The following is a 16,043-nucleotide window of genomic DNA, read 5'->3' on the forward strand; positions in this document are numbered from 1 at the left end:
AAAATGTACCAGAAGCGCGCAGCCTTGGCGGAAAGCGCCAAGATAGGCTGCGTGCAGGAACGGTAGTTAGTTACTCTTCATTCAGGGAGGTGGCCGCCAGCGAGTCCCCTGCTTCCAGCCCTCGCAACCCCAGAAACGGCGCAAGGGGACCCCGACCTAAAATTAAGGAGAGCAAGGAAGAGTGAGATTGCGCTCGCAGCCTGACCGTTTTTATCCACCCGTAACCCGCCGTTTGCCTCATTTCCCTTTCGCCTCCCTTCCCTTTCCCCCCCCTTCACCTCCTGTTCTGTCCGTCGTTTCGTGTCATGTCGTCTCCTTTCTCGTAAAACCACGAAACACCGCGTGTCGCTCCTTTTACGAAGAGCCCTTTTAGCGCTCGATCCACTCGTTTCTTTGGCTGCTCTGTGTGTGCGCGTGCTCGTCGCTGTCGTCGTCGTCGTCGTCGTCGTCTTCATCGTCGATCCGGTTCACCGACAACCTACACCACGACCATCATCATCCAACTACCTGCCTGTCTCTCGCTCGCTCGCTTCAGTCGACCAACAAAAAAACATCATCACCATGCTCGTCAAGTCCGTCGCCGCCTTCGCGGCCCTCAGCCTCGCCACCGGCGTTGCCGCCGAGCCTCTCCGCCCTTACAAGCCCTCGATGCTCAAGATGTCGACCCGCTCCCTCTTTGGCGTCATGCGCCGCGATGAGGTCCCCGGGTACCAGCCCGCCACCGAGGTCTGCGGCGTCGGCCCGACCTGCGCCGCCGCCTGCGGCGCCGGCTACGAGACGTGCTCGTCCGGCGACGACGAGGTGCACTGCTTCAACCCGAGCGCCGGCGAGGTCTGCTGCCCGAACCGCTCCGGCAGTACGTCGTCACCCCTTTCGCCATCGCGTTCCCCTTTGGCTTCGCAACGCGCTGCTTTTTTTTATTTGGTTCTGTCGTTGCTGACCACTTGTGTACGCAGGCTCGTGCGACGCCGGCTACTACTGCGCGGCCGACAACAAGGGCGAGACGTGGTGCTGCCCCGACGGGCAGTCCCTCGCCGACTGCGCTGCCTCGTACCCGGAGGTGGAGGGCGCCCTGGTCTCGCAGACGCCCGTGCCCGAGACGGCGACCGAGACGTCGTCTTCGTCGTCGTCGTCGTCCACCTCGGCCACCGCCGCCACCACCAAGACGTCGTCGTCGTCCTCTTCGGCCGCCAAGACCACCTCGTCGTCCTCCTCCTCGGCCGACGAGGACGAGGACGACGAGACCTCGAGCGCCAGCTCCTTCCCCGCCACCGCCGTCACCACCGACAGGTCGGCCGCCACGGGCGGCGCCTCCAGCGAGCCCACCGAAGCCGCCGAGACCAAGGATGACGAGAACGCCGCCGGGCGCGCCATCGTGGCCCCCGTCACGGCCGCCCTGGCTGTCGTGGCGGCCGGGTTCGTGGCTCTGCTCTAAGCGTGTAGTTGATTTATGTACTACCCCCAGGGTGTGTGGGTACCCAGGTCTGGTGTGCAGCGGTGGTGCTTGGTGATTGATGCATGGTTGCCGGTTGTTTGGGCAGAGGAGGGGGGTGTGCGTGTGTATGTGCGTTGTTGTTGTTGGCTGGTTTCTGGATGGGATGGCGGGCCTGTGTGGATTCTTTGGCAAGACGATGATGGATGGTTTAGCGATGGGCGGCCTCCCTGGCCTGTACATAATGAGCACACTTGCTTCTTCGACTTTGATACTCTGCCGAGGGCGCGTGGGCCTCGGGCTTTTTTTGCGTTTCGGAAACTATTTTTGTGTTGGTTTGCGACTGGCGTGCGCGCGCGTGTATGCGCGTATGTATGCGCGTGTGTATGTGTGTTCGTCACTGTCTCTCCCATCCGCATGCAAGCTTGGCGTGTTCTGTGGGGGTGAACGACAAAACATGTTTATTTTTTTTTTATTCTTCATATGATCGAGCCAGTCTTCCTTTTCGTTCATGAGGAGTGTTGTTGGTCAAGAGGCGGTACGGTACATGTCTTGTCACTCCTCTCTCCCCCTTCTCTCCTCCATAGGCATGGAAGAAAACACCTCCGCCCGCTCCCTTGGTTGCCCTTCATCCCCGATATCTTTGTCCTACGTCCCTGAAACCCCCCCCGAGCAAGGTAAAGAGACCGCCCCGCCATCTATCAAGACAAATGCCACCTTCATACGCATCTGATATAGTATTACCTGAACTACGACCTCCCACCATATGCCGGCCCCTCTTTGTTCCGTTGCTTTTGGATATCTTCCATGATCCCATCGATGGCACCTTTCATGTTGAGGAAAAAAAATAAAATAAAAAGGTGAAAATGAAACAGAAATGTAAAAGAGAAGGATAACGGATAAGCGTGGCGCGCCCCTCATTCATCCGCTCGTCCGCCCGTCCGTTCGTTGGTCCATCGTTGTTGTCGACGCGCGTGGCCTGACTCGTCACCATCCCGCGAGCCACCCCACGAGCCACCCCGCAAGCCATCGGCCGTCGCCCGTGTGCCGCGTCTTCTTTCCTCTACCTAGATACACATCCCCTCCCTCCCTCCTCCCCTCGAGATGCGCGCCATCCATTCACGCATGTGGCCAGAAAGACACCGTATCGTACCGATATCATATCCATTGGGGCCCAAACGACAAGGAACCCACCCAATACCCGCCCGATCCTCTTCTCCGGCTTGTCGAGATGATCGTAACGCAATGCTTCCATTCCCTCCCCTTGTCACTCCCGCATATCGTACCATGCTATCCTGCCCATCATCATCATCATCTTCGTCATCATCCCCCTGATCCTCATCCATGCGTCCTGACTTGCCCTGCCTTGCCCTGTCCTGCTCTTCCTCCACCTTGACCCTTCCGTCAAACCACCCCGTCCATTCATTCATCCACTCCTCCTCAGACCAGGTCCTAGTCCAACCCAACGATCACGGACAGCTCCACGACAAGCCACCTCCTCTGGATTCCCGCAATCCACCCTCGACGCTCTTAACCCTCAAAATGGAACCTCGCCGCCTCCAACACCCCAAGCCCGTCCCTAGGCGCCACGTACCTCCTCCTGTACGTGTTCGTAAAGTCCTGCAGGATCACCCGAATCTGCCTCACCGCCGCGGGGTCACCATCCCTCAGCTTGTCCGCAATCTTGGCCCGCAGCCGATCCGCCTCGGCCTGCGTCACGGTCCCCTGCGGCAGCATCCTCACGGTCCGGTCGACCCAGACGGCCGTCTCGCCCGGCAGAAGCTCAAACATGCCCAGCAGCACGCCGCTGCCGTCGGCGAAGCAGTCGCGCGGGAAGGTGATCATCATGCCCGCCAGGGTCTGCTTCACCAGAGCCTCGCCCTGGGCCAGCAGCAGCTGGCGCACCAGGTCGCGAAGGTGCTGGCCCGCCGGGCCGAGGTCGCCCCCGGAGGCGGCAGGGTTGGGGCCGCCGTAGGTGAGCAGGTCGCGGATGTAGTGCAGGGCGGCGGAGACGGGCTCCTGCTTTTCCAGGGCCAGAGCCGAAATGGCGGCCTGGAAAATGGGGGTGAACAGCGGGGAGGGGATGAGGCGGGTCGGGTAGTAGAGCAGGGCGTCGATGAGGAGACGGTAAAAGTCCTCGATGACGTCGGGCAGGTCGGCGGGGGGCAGATCGCTCATGGTGCGCAGGACGTTGGTGGCCTGAGCCTCGAAGAAGACGTAGATGTTGGACGTGATGGACTCGTCGACGTGCTCGCGGTCCTCCGAGAACTCGCGCAGGATGGCGCTGGTGGCCCACAGGAAGCAGCCCTGCTTGGACTTGGCGAAGCCGGCGGCCAGCTGGTTGGCGAGCGGGCCGAGGAGAGGGGTGATGGCGGCGCGGTACGAGATCACCATGAAGCGCCAGCAGCGGCACACGCGCTCGCAGATGGGCACAAAGTCGATGAAGTTGTCGAGGATGGTCGACAGGATGGGGAACACCTCCTGCCAGTACTTGACGGCGGGGTTCTCCTCGTTGCCGGGGATGTAAGGGACGACGTGCTGGACGAAGAAGGTGATGAGGTTGATGTGGTCTGCGCGGATGTGTCAGTGACGAGACGAGAGATACAAGGAGGCGGGCCGGAGCCAAAAAAAAAAAAAAAAAAAAAAAAAAAAAAAAAAAAAAAAAAAAAAAGAAAAAGGAAAAGGAAAACACACCGGCCAGGTCGAGCTTGGCCTTGTTGTCGGCCGCGGCGTTCGCCTTGACCATCAGGCGCTGCACGAGCGGGTCGCAGTACAGCTTGAGCAGCTTGTACACGTCCTCGACCTTTTGGACCCCGACGACGTAGGCGACGCCCTCGGTCACCTCCTCCTTGCTAGAGACGGGAAGCTTGTCGAGGATCTGGTCGTAGAAGGCCTGCAGCTGAACGACCTGGGACCCCAGCAGGTGCTTGCAGTCGACGCAGAAATACATAAAGGCCTGGGCGGCGGCGCGGAGGATCTCCTGGGACTCGGCCTGGAAGCTCGAGACGATGTACTGGAACTGGGGCTCGAGGAACTCGGGATGGGCGGCGGTCCACTCGGTGTAGCGGCCAAACACCATGATGGCGGCGAAGCGGAGCTTCTCGTTGCTGATGGGGATCTGGACGAGCAAGGGGAAGATCTGGGGCAGGACGCTGGCGTCGTGCCGGTCGACCATGCGGCCCATGGCGCGCATGGCGAAGAGGGGCGCCTCGAGGGACTGCCAGTGAGGCACCGATTGCTGGGTGGCGCGGCTGCCGTACGTGTCTTGCCAGCGCTGGATGGCGTCGTGGACCTTGGTGAGGCAGGCCGAGACGCCCATGACCTCGCAGCAGTCCTTGAGGGTGTCGCCCATGTGGTGGCGGAACTCGCGGAACTTTTCCTCCTGCTCGCGGTCGCCATCAAACAGGTCGACGTCGTTGGGGTCGTCCGACGCCGGGTACTCGAGCTGCTTGATCATGATGTCGACGAGCTGGGCGTACACGTCCAGCAGCTGGACGCGGGCCTCCATGTAGTGGTCCAGGGTCAGGTACTGCTTCAGCTCGTACCAGAAGGTGAAGGTGTAGGCGATGACGTCGCGCTCCTTGTCGAGGGCGCAGCACTCGAGCAGGCACTCGACGAGGGGGCGGAAGTGCTGGGGCTGCCGGGCGATGATGAGCACCCACGACTCGCCGGCGTCGGCGAAGACCCGGGTGATGGCCTTGAAGCCCTCGGTGTCGTCGTCGTCGACGAGCGAGCGGATGCGCGGGCGCAGCTGGAGCACCTTGGGCAGCAGAGCCTGGATGGTCTCGAGGTTATCGTCGACATCGCGGGTCTCGCGGCAGATGATGCCGAGGCAGTCGGCGGCGGCCTGCAGGGACTGGTCGTCGGTCACGCCGTGCATGACGGCATCCATGAGCGGCGACTTGACGACGACGCTGACGGGCACCTCGCGGAGCCACGAGCTGATGCAATCGAACAGCTGGGGGTTGGTAGCGGCGGCGGCTGAGATGTCGTCAGCGGTTTGAAAACCGAGGAGAAGGGAAAAGGAGAGCGAGAGAGAAAGAAAGGGGGGGGGTAAAGGTCTCTTACGTGACGATTGAGCATAGTTCACGAGAAGCTGCACCACCTGCTCGGCGTTATCGGCCAGGAGCTCCGTTGTCCTCTGAGCAAGGTCTTCTTCCTGTCACGGGGGAGCTTGAATTAGAACGACGAAGCCGATGGGTTGGGTTGGGTTGGGGAGTTGGGGGGAGGGGAGGCGCTTTGGCAGCGAAGCGGGCGGGCGAGGCGGGCTGGTGCGTCGGTCCACGTACAGACAGGGTGATTTTGCGGCCCTCGGTCACTTCTTCGGGGAGAACTCGGAGGAAGTCGAGGATGCAGGCGTGGCTGGCGACGTCGTTGCCGAGGGTCGAGACCACGGTGGGGAGGACGTCCTTCCACGTCTGCATCTGGATGGCCAGGATGGCGAGGCACACGCATAGCTGGACGCGCACCGGCTTGGGGCCGGGGGCGTACTTTTTGAGAAGCAGGAGGATCTGAGCCCGGAGGGCGGGCAGGTCCGCCTCGGGGACTTGAGTGCTAAGGTCATATGTGATCTGAGGGGTCAGCCGAGGCGCGGTGGCGGTTTTGTCAGAGGAGCAGGAACGGCGGCCAGGAGGAGCGTACCTTTCCCTTGAGGGTGGTGGCGGCGAAGAGCTGGGCCTCGGCCTCGGTCGAGCTTTGCAGGATGGATATCGTCGTGGCCCACGCGTCGTTCTTGGGCGCGTCGTGTCAGTTTGGGCGCGGGGGTGATGCGTGGCAGACGGGAGCGAAAAGGAGGGGAGGCAAGCGACCAACCGATTTCTGGAATCGCGCCAGGTAGTCGACGGCGACCTTCTTCTTGTCGGCGTCCCCGCTGCGCATGGTCAGCATGGCCGCCAGCACGTTGGAGACGGAGAACGTCTCGGGGGGTCCATTGGACGCCATGGCGGCAAACGAGCAAGGACGGGGCTGATCGGGGGGGCTCGAGAAGCGGATGTGGATGGGTTCGGCGATGGACGGCGAGACGGTTGACGGTGAGTTCCGAGAAGAAAAGCGCCGCAACAGGCCGCGAATCTGCTCGGTTCCTGCGGCTTCCAAGCTTCCAGGTTGCTGCCCCTCCCTCCTAGCCTGCTTCCTTGGAGAACCGGGTCTGGCGAAACGGTGGTGGGTTGGCGCGTTCCAAGAGCGTCTGTCACTTGGGTCCGAAATGAGCGCTGGTAGTTGGGTGCGGATGACGGGGGGGGCAGACAGGGTGGGTGGGCAGCTAGTGCGGTGCGGTGCGGTGCGGCGAGGTGAGGCGAGGCGAGGCGAGGCGAAGGTGAGATGGGTGAGGTGGAGGATGATGCTATGTTTCTCTCTTTTCTGCCTTTTGCAGCTCTTCAAGAAACCCACGTCAGGCTGCTGCCAAAGGCAATCAAGTGCTGAGAGAGACTGCCCCACTCCGGCACTGGGACGAAAGTTGGAAAAAAAGGAGGGGCAGCAGCAGCAGCAGCAGCAGCAGCAGCAGCCGACGGAACAGAACCGGCGGGCAGAACCAGCAGGGGGGGGGGGGGGTGGGGGGTGGAGACGTACCTACCAGGGGACCGGTCGACCTCAGGGACGCACGGGCCACTTGTTTTTCCCTTTCCAAGCTTGCAGGTTTCGCCAAGCCAACCCTGCTTCGCGACCGACCTACGCCAGAAGCCAGAAGGACGCGGCTCTCTCTGTCTGGCTTGGGTTTCCAACAAGAGACGCTGAACAATCCACCACCTCCACCACCACATTACCACCACCGCACCGCCACCACCTCCTCCTCCACCACCACCACCACCCCCTCAACACCCACCATGGCCGGCAGAGGCGCCCCCGGCGGCAGGAGGGTCCTGCTCCCCCCCATCAACTTCCTGTTCCGCCTCCTCCAGCAGCGCACGCCCGTGCAAATCTGGCTGTACGAGCAGCTGTCGATCCGCATCGAGGGAATCATCCGGGTACGCCGACGCCTCGAGCCGAGATGGGGTCTCCGTGGAAGGGACGGTTTTTGTTTGCTGACGTGCCGCAGGGATTCGACGAGTTCATGAACCTGGTGGTGAGTAATCCAGGACCCCATCACCCCGACATGTTCGCGCTCGCGAGCTGGGCTGGACGGGGCTGGACGGGCCGGCTGACGAACCGACGCGCACGCAGATTGACGACGCCGTGGAGGTCAAGCTTGTTACCAAGACGAACAGCACCGAGGAGAGGAGGAAACTAGGGGTATGCCATGATCGACATTCTCTCCCCGCGAGGCGAAACCGAGACGGACAGAACTGACGATGGGTCGCAGCAAATCCTGCTCAAGGGCGACAACGTGTCGCTGATTCAGAGCTTGTCGGGGTGAGAGGCGAAGGTTGAGGAGGGGAAAGTCCCAAAAGAACAACGCAAAGGCAAGCAAAGCATGTTGGATGGCACAACGGGCACGGGACGGGACGGAACAAGGACAGGACAGAACAGGACAGGACAGGACAGGCGAACAGACAGACTGGACGGACAGGCGGGCGCACGATTTGGGGACGGGCGGGCAGACGGACGGACGGACAGACGAACGGACAGCCAACAACAATGCCGCCAGGCTAAACTGTGGAATCATGACTCTTCACCGGGCCTCGGCGAGCGGGCCCTTGATCTCGCCGCTGCCCAGGACAAGACCGTCCAGCTCTTGGTCCAGCGGGCCGACAGGTACGGGCCCCTCGGACGGCGCCAGGAACTGCTCAGACAGGGCTAAGCCGACCAGCAATACAGGAGAAGACGTTTGCAGCCTCTGCGCCTTCAGCCCGTGCCGGAAGAAAAAGTAGTCATAGAACCCCTTGCCGTGTCCCAGGCGGCGGATGGCTCCCGTGGCCGGGTCAGCGTCAAAGGCCACGCCGGGGACGAGCACCAGGTCCAGCAGGGTGGCGTCGGACGGCTCGGCGGCCCCCTCCTCGCCGAGCACGCGCCGCCGGCTCGCGACGGTGGCCGGGTCGATGCTCGGGATGCCCCACGCGTCGGGCCGCAGGGATTCGTAGTCGGCGAGGTCGCGCAGGCGCACCATGTCCATGACGCGCTTCGGCAGGCCCGGCTCGTGGGCCGGGTGAGCGTGCAGGTAGGGCACGAACACCTCCTTGCCGGCGGCGAGGGCGTCGCGCACGATGGCGTCGGTCTGGACCTCGCCGGTCGGCATGGAGAGGAAGACGCTGATGCGGCGGGCGTCGGCGTAGGCGGGGAGGGTCTTGAGCGTGTCGCGGACGGCAACGCCTGGAGGAGGTGTGACGGGGGTGGGGGGGAGGAGGGAAGATGATGCTTAGCGGCAGCCTAGGTGTGCATCCATGGAGGGGGGGGGGGGGGGGGGTGGGGTGCCCGGATAGAGAAGGTGGCCTACTCTGTGCGAGAAGAGTGCTGGGCGGGATGGCGCGCAGCTTGTGCTTCATGGCGGCCCGGAGCTGCTGCTTGGCCGCTTTGAGCTGCATGGCGTCGTCGTCCATGTGGCCGGGCTTGTGGGCGCTTCTTGCGAATTGGCCTAGCTTCTTCCAGGTTCCGGCGGGATGGAGAGGCTGGAAGTTGGTGGGTTCGATGTGGAGGTTCGTTCGCTACCCGTTTCTCGTTGTCCTGCCTACGGTGGTAGAGGTGTGCCAAGTAGAGGAACGTGATGAAGTGGGCTGGAGGATGGAGGAGCTCATGGAGGGTATTGCAGGTTGGAGGCTCCATGCAGCCACGGCGCGAAGACGGGACTGGACAGCCAGGTCTTGGGGCCGCTGTGGGTGGGTCCTGAGGGTGCGTGTAACAGGACGCCCAACGTGAACGTTGGACCTAATCACTATTAACGATAACGGGCTCCTGCTTCCCGATCCGCCCCAGCCGAGCGGAACCTCCCGCTAGCATGGCCAAGTCAGGTAGGCAGGTTGGTACCTGACCTCAGGTCCCGTACCTTCCGTTCGTTTGTAAGTACCGTCCCAGCGCCAATGCAATTTCCAAATCAAGATCCAACCTGCCCGACCTAAGCCCACCAAAAAAAAACTTCCCACCTGCATCGTGCAACCGAGGTACGGTATCCGTGTCCTGCTCTTCAGGCTCACCTACTCAGGTCCCGAGCGCACCCAAGACATGGTGGCTCGGATTGGCATCTCCCAGAACCACCCCCACCCCAGTGTATCTGCCCACGAACGAAAGCCGACACGACACGCCCGTCCAATGCCGATCCTGTCCCCCCATGCCGCGCCGCATGGTTGCATCACCTCCAGGTTCGCCGGACCGCGCGTGTCTCGACATGTGAACCCCATTCAGGAGCATTGAGCCGTCCTACGTCGCCTTGGCCCAAAAAAAACCATGCCTCCCTTCGCTCGGGGCACCTCTGGAACGCCCCCAGACACTGGACAGGCCATTCCACTGCGCTCCCTGTCCCCGGGACCCGCCTCGGACCCCACGCCGCCCGCCGCATTTTCTCCTCCGCCACCCGGCCGATCCAGAGTGCCGACTCTTGTCCACCACGCCAGCGCTTTTCAAACCTTCGATTCCGAGCCCGACGTTGCTGACCCTCATGGCCGGCACGCTGGCTGTCCTGGCGATCCCATGACCAAGGACCAATCGCCGTTGCGCCGTGCGGCGCCCGGCGCCAGCCCGTCGTACGGCTCCATCGCGTCCTCCCCTGCCGACAGTTCCGAGGACCTGGGCAATCACGGCACCGGGTCCCGCAGCTCCTCGCGCAAAGCCTCCGACTCGAGATACGCCTCGCTCCGCAGCTATGCCTCCGGCCGCTCCCAGCCAGGCTCGCCCACGCTCCGCCGCACCCCCCGCCAGTCCCAGGAATTCGGCGGCTCCGCTACCGTGGGCGGCCTCGAGGGTCGCTTTGGCACGACCGATGCGCCGGTGCTCGAGGACCCTCTCGGGACCCCCGAGGCCGACGCCGACGAGGACGATGACGACGCCCGCTCCTACTTTTCCGAATCGGTGGTCGGGGACGACTTTGACGAGCAGAACCCCCCCGACAACTCGCCCTACGCCCAGGTCCGCGCCTCCGTGTCCCCCACCGACGACACCACCTTGTCCATCAACACGCCGCGCATGTGGACCTTGTCCATTCTCTTCTCCGTCATGGGCTCCGCGACCAACCTCTTCTTCTCGCTGCGCTACCCCAGCGTCGCCATCACCCCCGTCATCGCCTTGCTCATGGCCCACCCGCTCGGCCACGTTTGGGACTACCTTCTGAAGCGGGACGACGACCCTCCCGAGGAGTATGTCGACGGCATGCGGAGCGAGGTCGCGTCGCTGGCCAGCAGCGACCGCCCGAGCCTCCGCCCCGCGCCGCCCGCCCGCCCCGCGGGCCTCCGCCGCCTGCGCCTGTGGCTTGCCCAGGGCCGCTGGAACGAAAAGGAGCACACGTGCGTCTACGTCAGCAGTAACGTGGCCTTCGGCTTCGCCTTTGCGACCGACGTCATCGTCGAGCAGACGCGCTTCTACAAGCAGGAGGCCAGCCTCCCGTACCAGCTGCTGCTCACCCTGTCCACGCAGATCATCGGCTACGCCTTTGCCGGCCTGACCCGCCGCTTCCTGGTCCGCCCCAGCGGCATGATCTGGCCGGGCACCCTCATGTCGGCCGCCATGTTCACCACCCTGCACAAGGAGGAGAACCGCGAGGCCAACGGCTGGCGCATCAGCCGCTGGAACTTCTTCTACGTCGTCTGGCTCGGCGCCTTCCTCTTCTACTTCCTCCCCGGCCTGCTCATGCCCGCCCTGAGCTACTTCAACGTCGTGACCTGGTTCGCCCCGGACAACGTGGTCGTTGCCAACCTGTTCGGCGTCGTCTCCGGCCTCGGCCTGTTCCCCCTGACCTTCGACTGGGCCCAGGTCGCCTACATCGGCTCCCCCTTGCTCACCCCCTTCTGGGCCGCCATGAACGTCGTCGGCGGCCTCGTCATCGTCATGTGGGTCATTGCTCCCATCGCCTACTACGCCAACTGGCTCTACTCGTCCTACATGCCCATCCTGTCCGCCGCCGTCTTCGACAACACGGGCCACGTCTACGACGTGAGCAAGATCTTGACCCCCGACTTCGTCTTCGACCGCGAGGCCTACTCCCGCTACAGCCGCGTGTTCCTGCCCATCACGTACGTCCTGAGCTACGGCGTGCAGTTCGCCGGCCTGGCCGCCCTCTTGACGCACACCGCCTGCTGGCACGGCCGCGACATCTGGACCCAGTGGCGGCGCTCGCTCGAGGAGACGGCTTCGGAGCCCAAGGGCTACGAGCCCGTGGCCGCCCCCGAGCACGAAAACAGCCATGAGGCCGCCGCCGCCCCTCGGCGCCGCCCCAGCACCGACAGCCGTACCCGCTCCTCGCTCAGCGTCGACAACCTCATGGGCCGCGAGGACGTCCACAACCGCCTGATGCGTCGCTACAAGGACGCCCCGATGCTGTGGTACCTCACCACCTTTGTCACCATGACCGCCATCGGCATCTTTGTCGTCGAGTAGTAAGCATCGCATTCGCTCCCTCTCCGCCGGGCCGGGCCGGGCCAGGTCAGCGCATGGCATGGATCGATAGCTGACTTTTCTCTCTCTCTCTCTCTTTCTCCAGCTACCCCATCCACCTCCCTTGGTACGGTCTCCTCCTGGCCCTCGCCATCGCCGCCTTCCTCTTCATCCCCATCGGCATCGTCATGGCCGTCACCAACCAGCACTCGTCCATCTACCTCATCTGCCAGCTCGTCGCGGGCGCCCTGTTCCCCGGGCGCCCCGTCGCCAACATGGTCTTTGTCACGTACGGCTACATCTCGTCGGCCCAGGGCATCAAGTTCGCCGCCGACCTGAAGCTCGGCCACTACATGAAGATCCCGCCGCGCATCCTGTTCGCCGTGCAGGTGGCCGCCACCGTCGTCTCGTCGCTGACGCAGATCGCCGTGCTCAACTGGATGTTCGTCAACGTGCCCGGGCTGTGCACCCCCGAGGCCGTCAACGGCTTCACCTGCCCCATCGCCCGGGTCCACTTCAACGGCTCCATCCTCTGGGGCGTGGTCGGCCCGGCCGAGTTCTTCGGCAAGGGCGCCACCTACCGCCCGCTCGTCTGGGCCTTCGCCGTGGGCGCCGTCCTCCCCGTCCTCCTCTGGCTCTACGCCCGCGGCCGCAAGCGCTCCGTCGTCCGCCTCATCAACCTGCCCGTCCTCTTTGGCTCCCTCGGCTGGATCCCCCCCGCCACGGGCCTCAACTTTTCGGTCTGGGCCCTCGTCTGCTACCTCTTCAACTACCTGATCAAGCGCCGCGCCCCCGCCTGGTGGGCCAAGTACACCATGACGCTGTCGGCCGCGCTCGACTCGGGGCTGGCGTTCGGCATCGTCGTTGTTTTCTTTGGCTTCATCTACTCGGGCGTCGCCAAGGGGTTCCGCTGGTGGGGCACCGAGGTGTACAAGATGGGGTGCGACTGGCGCGCATGCGCGTACAAGACGGTGCCCGAGGGGGGCAGGTTCGGGCCCGAGACGTGGTAATTGTATATTAGCACGAGTTTTTGACCTCAGGAAGGCGGTGCAGGCAGGGTTACGGGTTGCGGGTTACGGGAAATCGGCTTTCAGGTCTGGTGGGTTTTCTGCGGATTCTTCTTCTTCTTGGGATAGCAAAGAAAAGGGTCGGGGTTCGGGATGGGACGGGAAAACAACAAAAAAACAACGGACAGAAACGGGCACGGATCTTGGCTTCACGGTTCGGGTTCGGGTTTAGTTTTTGCATATTAAGCATGGCGTTTTGGGATCGAGGAGGGCGGCGTCCTTGGATGGAATGGGATGGAGTCGCTCTGGGAACTACTGGTATGGCTATCCGACGGGGAGGGAATCACTTTGATCGCGGGACGGACGGTGGCTGTCGGCTCCGTATCTGTTGGTCACTCGTTATGCGTTGTACATCGAGGCGCGCGCGCGCCCCACGCGTGCTCCTGGTTCGTCAGGAATCCCATTGCGTCTAGCCATGAGGCAAGAATCGGTGGATGCCGGGACAAGACGGTTCGATCGCCTCGGCCAAAAGACGCCATCTTGAAGAGCGATGTCGAGTCCCAACAACCCCCGGAGGATATCTGCCGTGACATGTTACCAACCCACGGAGGTACGCCTCGAAAATGCGCAGCAGCAGCAGCAAGAAAAAAAAATGACATCTATTGGGTTTTTTTTTTTTCCCCCTTTTTGAAAACCACACAGCCGCCCCGAACGCAACGCCTATACCTAGACCTCGTGTACATGCACCCATCGGTCCGCCATGTGCACCGCGACAGCACGGCCTGGACAGGAAGGCTCCGCGGCGACATGCTACAACCTCCAAATGGCATCCGCCATCGCCACCACCTGCGCCATCTCCTTGACGTCGTGGACCCGCACCACGTCGGCGCCGCCCTGCACCGCGGCCGCGACGGTCGCCGCGGTCCCCCAGACCCGCTCGCGCGGGGTCGGCACGCCCGTGACCTGCCCGATGAAGCTCTTGCGGCTGGAGCCGACCAGCCACGGCAGGCCTTGCAGGCCCGGCCAGGTGCGCAGCTCGTCGAGCCGGCGGAGGACGTCGACGTTCTGCCTGCCGACCTTGGCGAAGCCCAAGCCCGGGTCGAGCACGATGCGCCAGCGCCGGATCCCCGCCGCCTCGGCGGCGCGGACGCGCTCGAGCAGCTCGCGGGCGATGGAGGCGATCAGGCCGCCCTCTTGGTCCGGGTAGCTGGCGAGCTGGCCCATGGTGGAGGGCGTCCCACGCATGTGCATCAGGCACACCGTGGTGCCGAGGCGGGCGACGGTGGGCAGCATGTCGGGGTCCATGGAGCCGCCCGAGACGTCGTTGATGATGTCGGCGCCGGCGGCGACGGCGGCCTCGGCGACGGCGGCGCGGTACGTGTCGACGCTGATGAGCACGGGCTCCTGGTACGTCTGGCGGATCAGGCGCACGGCGGGGAGCACCCGGTCGAGCTCCTCCTGCAGCGAGACCTCGGGGGCGCCGGGGCGGGTGGACTGGCCGCCAATGTCGATCATGGTCGCGCCGGCGTCGAGCCAGGCGCGGATGGTCTGAAGAACGGCCGGGGACTCGGCGCCGCCCTGGCCCGGGATCGGGTTCTGGCCGCCGTCGGAGAAGGAGTCGGGGGTCATGTTGAGAATGGCCATGACATGGGTCTTGCGGGCGGGGTCGAGAGCGCGGATGGGCGGGTGGTGGGAGGTGAGAGGGGTCAGGGTGGTGAGGGGCGTCTTGGAGGGCGGCAGGGCGTCGCGGTAGTCGGCGATGGTGCGCCACGGCCGCGCCGGGTCGAGGGGCTTTTCGGGGATGAGCCTGCGCGGTCAGACGGGTCCATGCCATTTGCTTTGCTTTGCTTTGCTGGCTGGGAGGTGAATGCTCACTCGGCCAGGGGCCGAAGCACAAACTCGCGCTCGGGGATGCCCACGTGGGGGATCTTGAGGCGCTCGTGGTCGAGCTTCAGGTCCTCGTACAGCAGGATGTCCAAGTCAATGTTGCGGGGTCCCTTGTCGATCACCTTCTTGCGGCCCAGCGACCTCTCAATGTCCTGGAGAGCGTCGAGCAGCTCGAGCGGTTCTAGGGTGGTCTCGACCTGGAACAACCCCCAAGCGTCAGGTTCGAGCATGCCCTCCAAGACAGACGCGCAGATGCAGCGGACGGCGACGGCACCAACCAACCTCGCAGGCGCCGTTGACGAAGCGATCCTGGTCGAGCACGTACATGGGCTCCGTCTCCCACAGGCTGCTCGTCCGCTTGACGCGGATGCCGCGGGCGTCCATCTCGTTGCAGGCCCTTTCGATCCAGGCGATGCGGTCGCCCATGTTGCTGCCGAGGGCGATGTAGGCGGTGCGCGGGCGCGCGGGGTCTGGAGGGGCGCTCATCGTGGCGGGCAGGTCAACGGGGCCGGTGCGTCGAGGAGAGCGCGGGAGGGAGTATTTGCGGAAGGGGAGCGAGGCCGAAGGCGACTTGTCGGCAGGACGGTGCGCGGTCCTCGAATAGGGTCTGCTTTCGGACCTCGTCAGGCGCGGAGTGCGTGCGAATTGGCACGCATGGCGGGCTGGCGGTACAACGGTGCGTGGCGGGCACAATGGCGGGCGGATGGCGAGGGGGAAACGCTTCATGGTCGCATCGCGAGGCCGTTGGGACGTTTTGCGATTTTCTCGAGCCGTCGTGCTGCGCTGCTGAGGGGTCGGTCCTGCGGGATCGAGGGTTAGGGTTCTACCCCGCACCGTCCCTTGGGCTTTCTTGTGCAACAAAGCTTGTTACCGTGTCGTTCATTACTTGCAGCACTGTACAAGTCGGTTCAAGGCCAGCCCAGAGTCTTTGTCCAAGGGCGAGTCGAGTTTCCATATTGTTGAAGAAGGAGAAAAAAAAAAGAAAAGAAAAGAAAAGAACAAGAGTCAGGGCCCAGAACCACTTCCAAGCGACCGGTTTGGGGACATGATCCCACGCAAGGGCGCTGGGGATGGCCCAGAAGGTTGTCTTGGTCTTGGTTGGTGCATGCATGTGCTGCCGTCGCCAGTATGTAGTAGTAGTATGTAGTAATTAACCCCTGGTTCCCGTCTCGGCGTCCATCACCAGCAAGGGAGAGAGGCGGGTCGTCATGAAGAAGCACGTGCAACCCACGCCGCTGCTGTCTTGCCCTTTGCCACGACATGCA

The 16,043-nt window shown here is 63.5% G+C and overlaps 6 protein-coding genes across 6 annotated transcripts; 3 read left to right on the forward strand and 3 right to left on the reverse strand.

The window, feature by feature from the left end:
• Positions 1–561: 561 nt before the first annotated feature.
• VTJ83DRAFT_4248 (uncharacterized protein) lies at positions 562–1,435 on the forward strand (the record flags this gene model as incomplete). The annotated part of the gene is made up of 2 exons (XM_071010716.1): positions 562–856; positions 957–1,435. The coding sequence occupies 2 exons, from the start codon at positions 562–564 to the stop codon at positions 1,433–1,435; spliced, it is 774 nt and encodes a 257-aa protein (XP_070865698.1).
• Positions 1,436–2,962: 1,527 nt separating this feature from the next.
• On the reverse strand, positions 2,963–6,373 carry VTJ83DRAFT_4249 (uncharacterized protein; the record flags this gene model as incomplete). The annotated part of the gene is made up of 6 exons (XM_071010717.1): positions 2,963–4,002; positions 4,127–5,413; positions 5,501–5,591; positions 5,722–6,003; positions 6,074–6,163; positions 6,245–6,373. 6 exons carry the CDS (start codon positions 6,371–6,373, stop codon positions 2,963–2,965), a joined length of 2,919 nt encoding a protein of 972 aa, XP_070865699.1.
• Positions 6,374–7,254: 881 nt separating this feature from the next.
• Positions 7,255–7,784, forward strand: VTJ83DRAFT_4250 (uncharacterized protein; the record flags this gene model as incomplete). The annotated part of the gene is made up of 4 exons (XM_071010719.1): positions 7,255–7,395; positions 7,467–7,493; positions 7,592–7,660; positions 7,731–7,784. 4 exons carry the CDS (start codon positions 7,255–7,257, stop codon positions 7,782–7,784), a joined length of 291 nt encoding a protein of 96 aa, XP_070865700.1.
• Positions 7,785–8,039: 255 nt separating this feature from the next.
• On the reverse strand, positions 8,040–8,904 carry VTJ83DRAFT_4251 (uncharacterized protein; the record flags this gene model as incomplete). The annotated part of the gene is made up of 2 exons (XM_071010720.1): positions 8,040–8,677; positions 8,802–8,904. The coding sequence occupies 2 exons, from the start codon at positions 8,902–8,904 to the stop codon at positions 8,040–8,042; spliced, it is 741 nt and encodes a 246-aa protein (XP_070865701.1).
• An 841-nt stretch (positions 8,905–9,745) lies between these two features.
• On the forward strand, positions 9,746–12,894 carry VTJ83DRAFT_4252 (uncharacterized protein; the record flags this gene model as incomplete). Its single annotated transcript, XM_071010721.1, has 2 exons — positions 9,746–11,886; positions 11,991–12,894. The coding sequence occupies 2 exons, from the start codon at positions 9,746–9,748 to the stop codon at positions 12,892–12,894; spliced, it is 3,045 nt and encodes a 1,014-aa protein (XP_070865702.1).
• An 807-nt stretch (positions 12,895–13,701) lies between these two features.
• On the reverse strand, positions 13,702–15,504 carry VTJ83DRAFT_4253 (uncharacterized protein; the record flags this gene model as incomplete). The annotated part of the gene is made up of 3 exons (XM_071010722.1): positions 13,702–14,698; positions 14,767–14,975; positions 15,061–15,504. 3 exons carry the CDS (start codon positions 15,502–15,504, stop codon positions 13,702–13,704), a joined length of 1,650 nt encoding a protein of 549 aa, XP_070865703.1.
• Between the last annotated feature and the right edge of the window lie 539 nt (positions 15,505–16,043).

This window comes from Remersonia thermophila, chromosome 4, assembly GCF_042764415.1.
Source record: "Remersonia thermophila strain ATCC 22073 chromosome 4, whole genome shotgun sequence".
Lineage (NCBI taxonomy): Eukaryota > Fungi > Ascomycota > Sordariomycetes > Sordariales > Chaetomiaceae > Remersonia > Remersonia thermophila.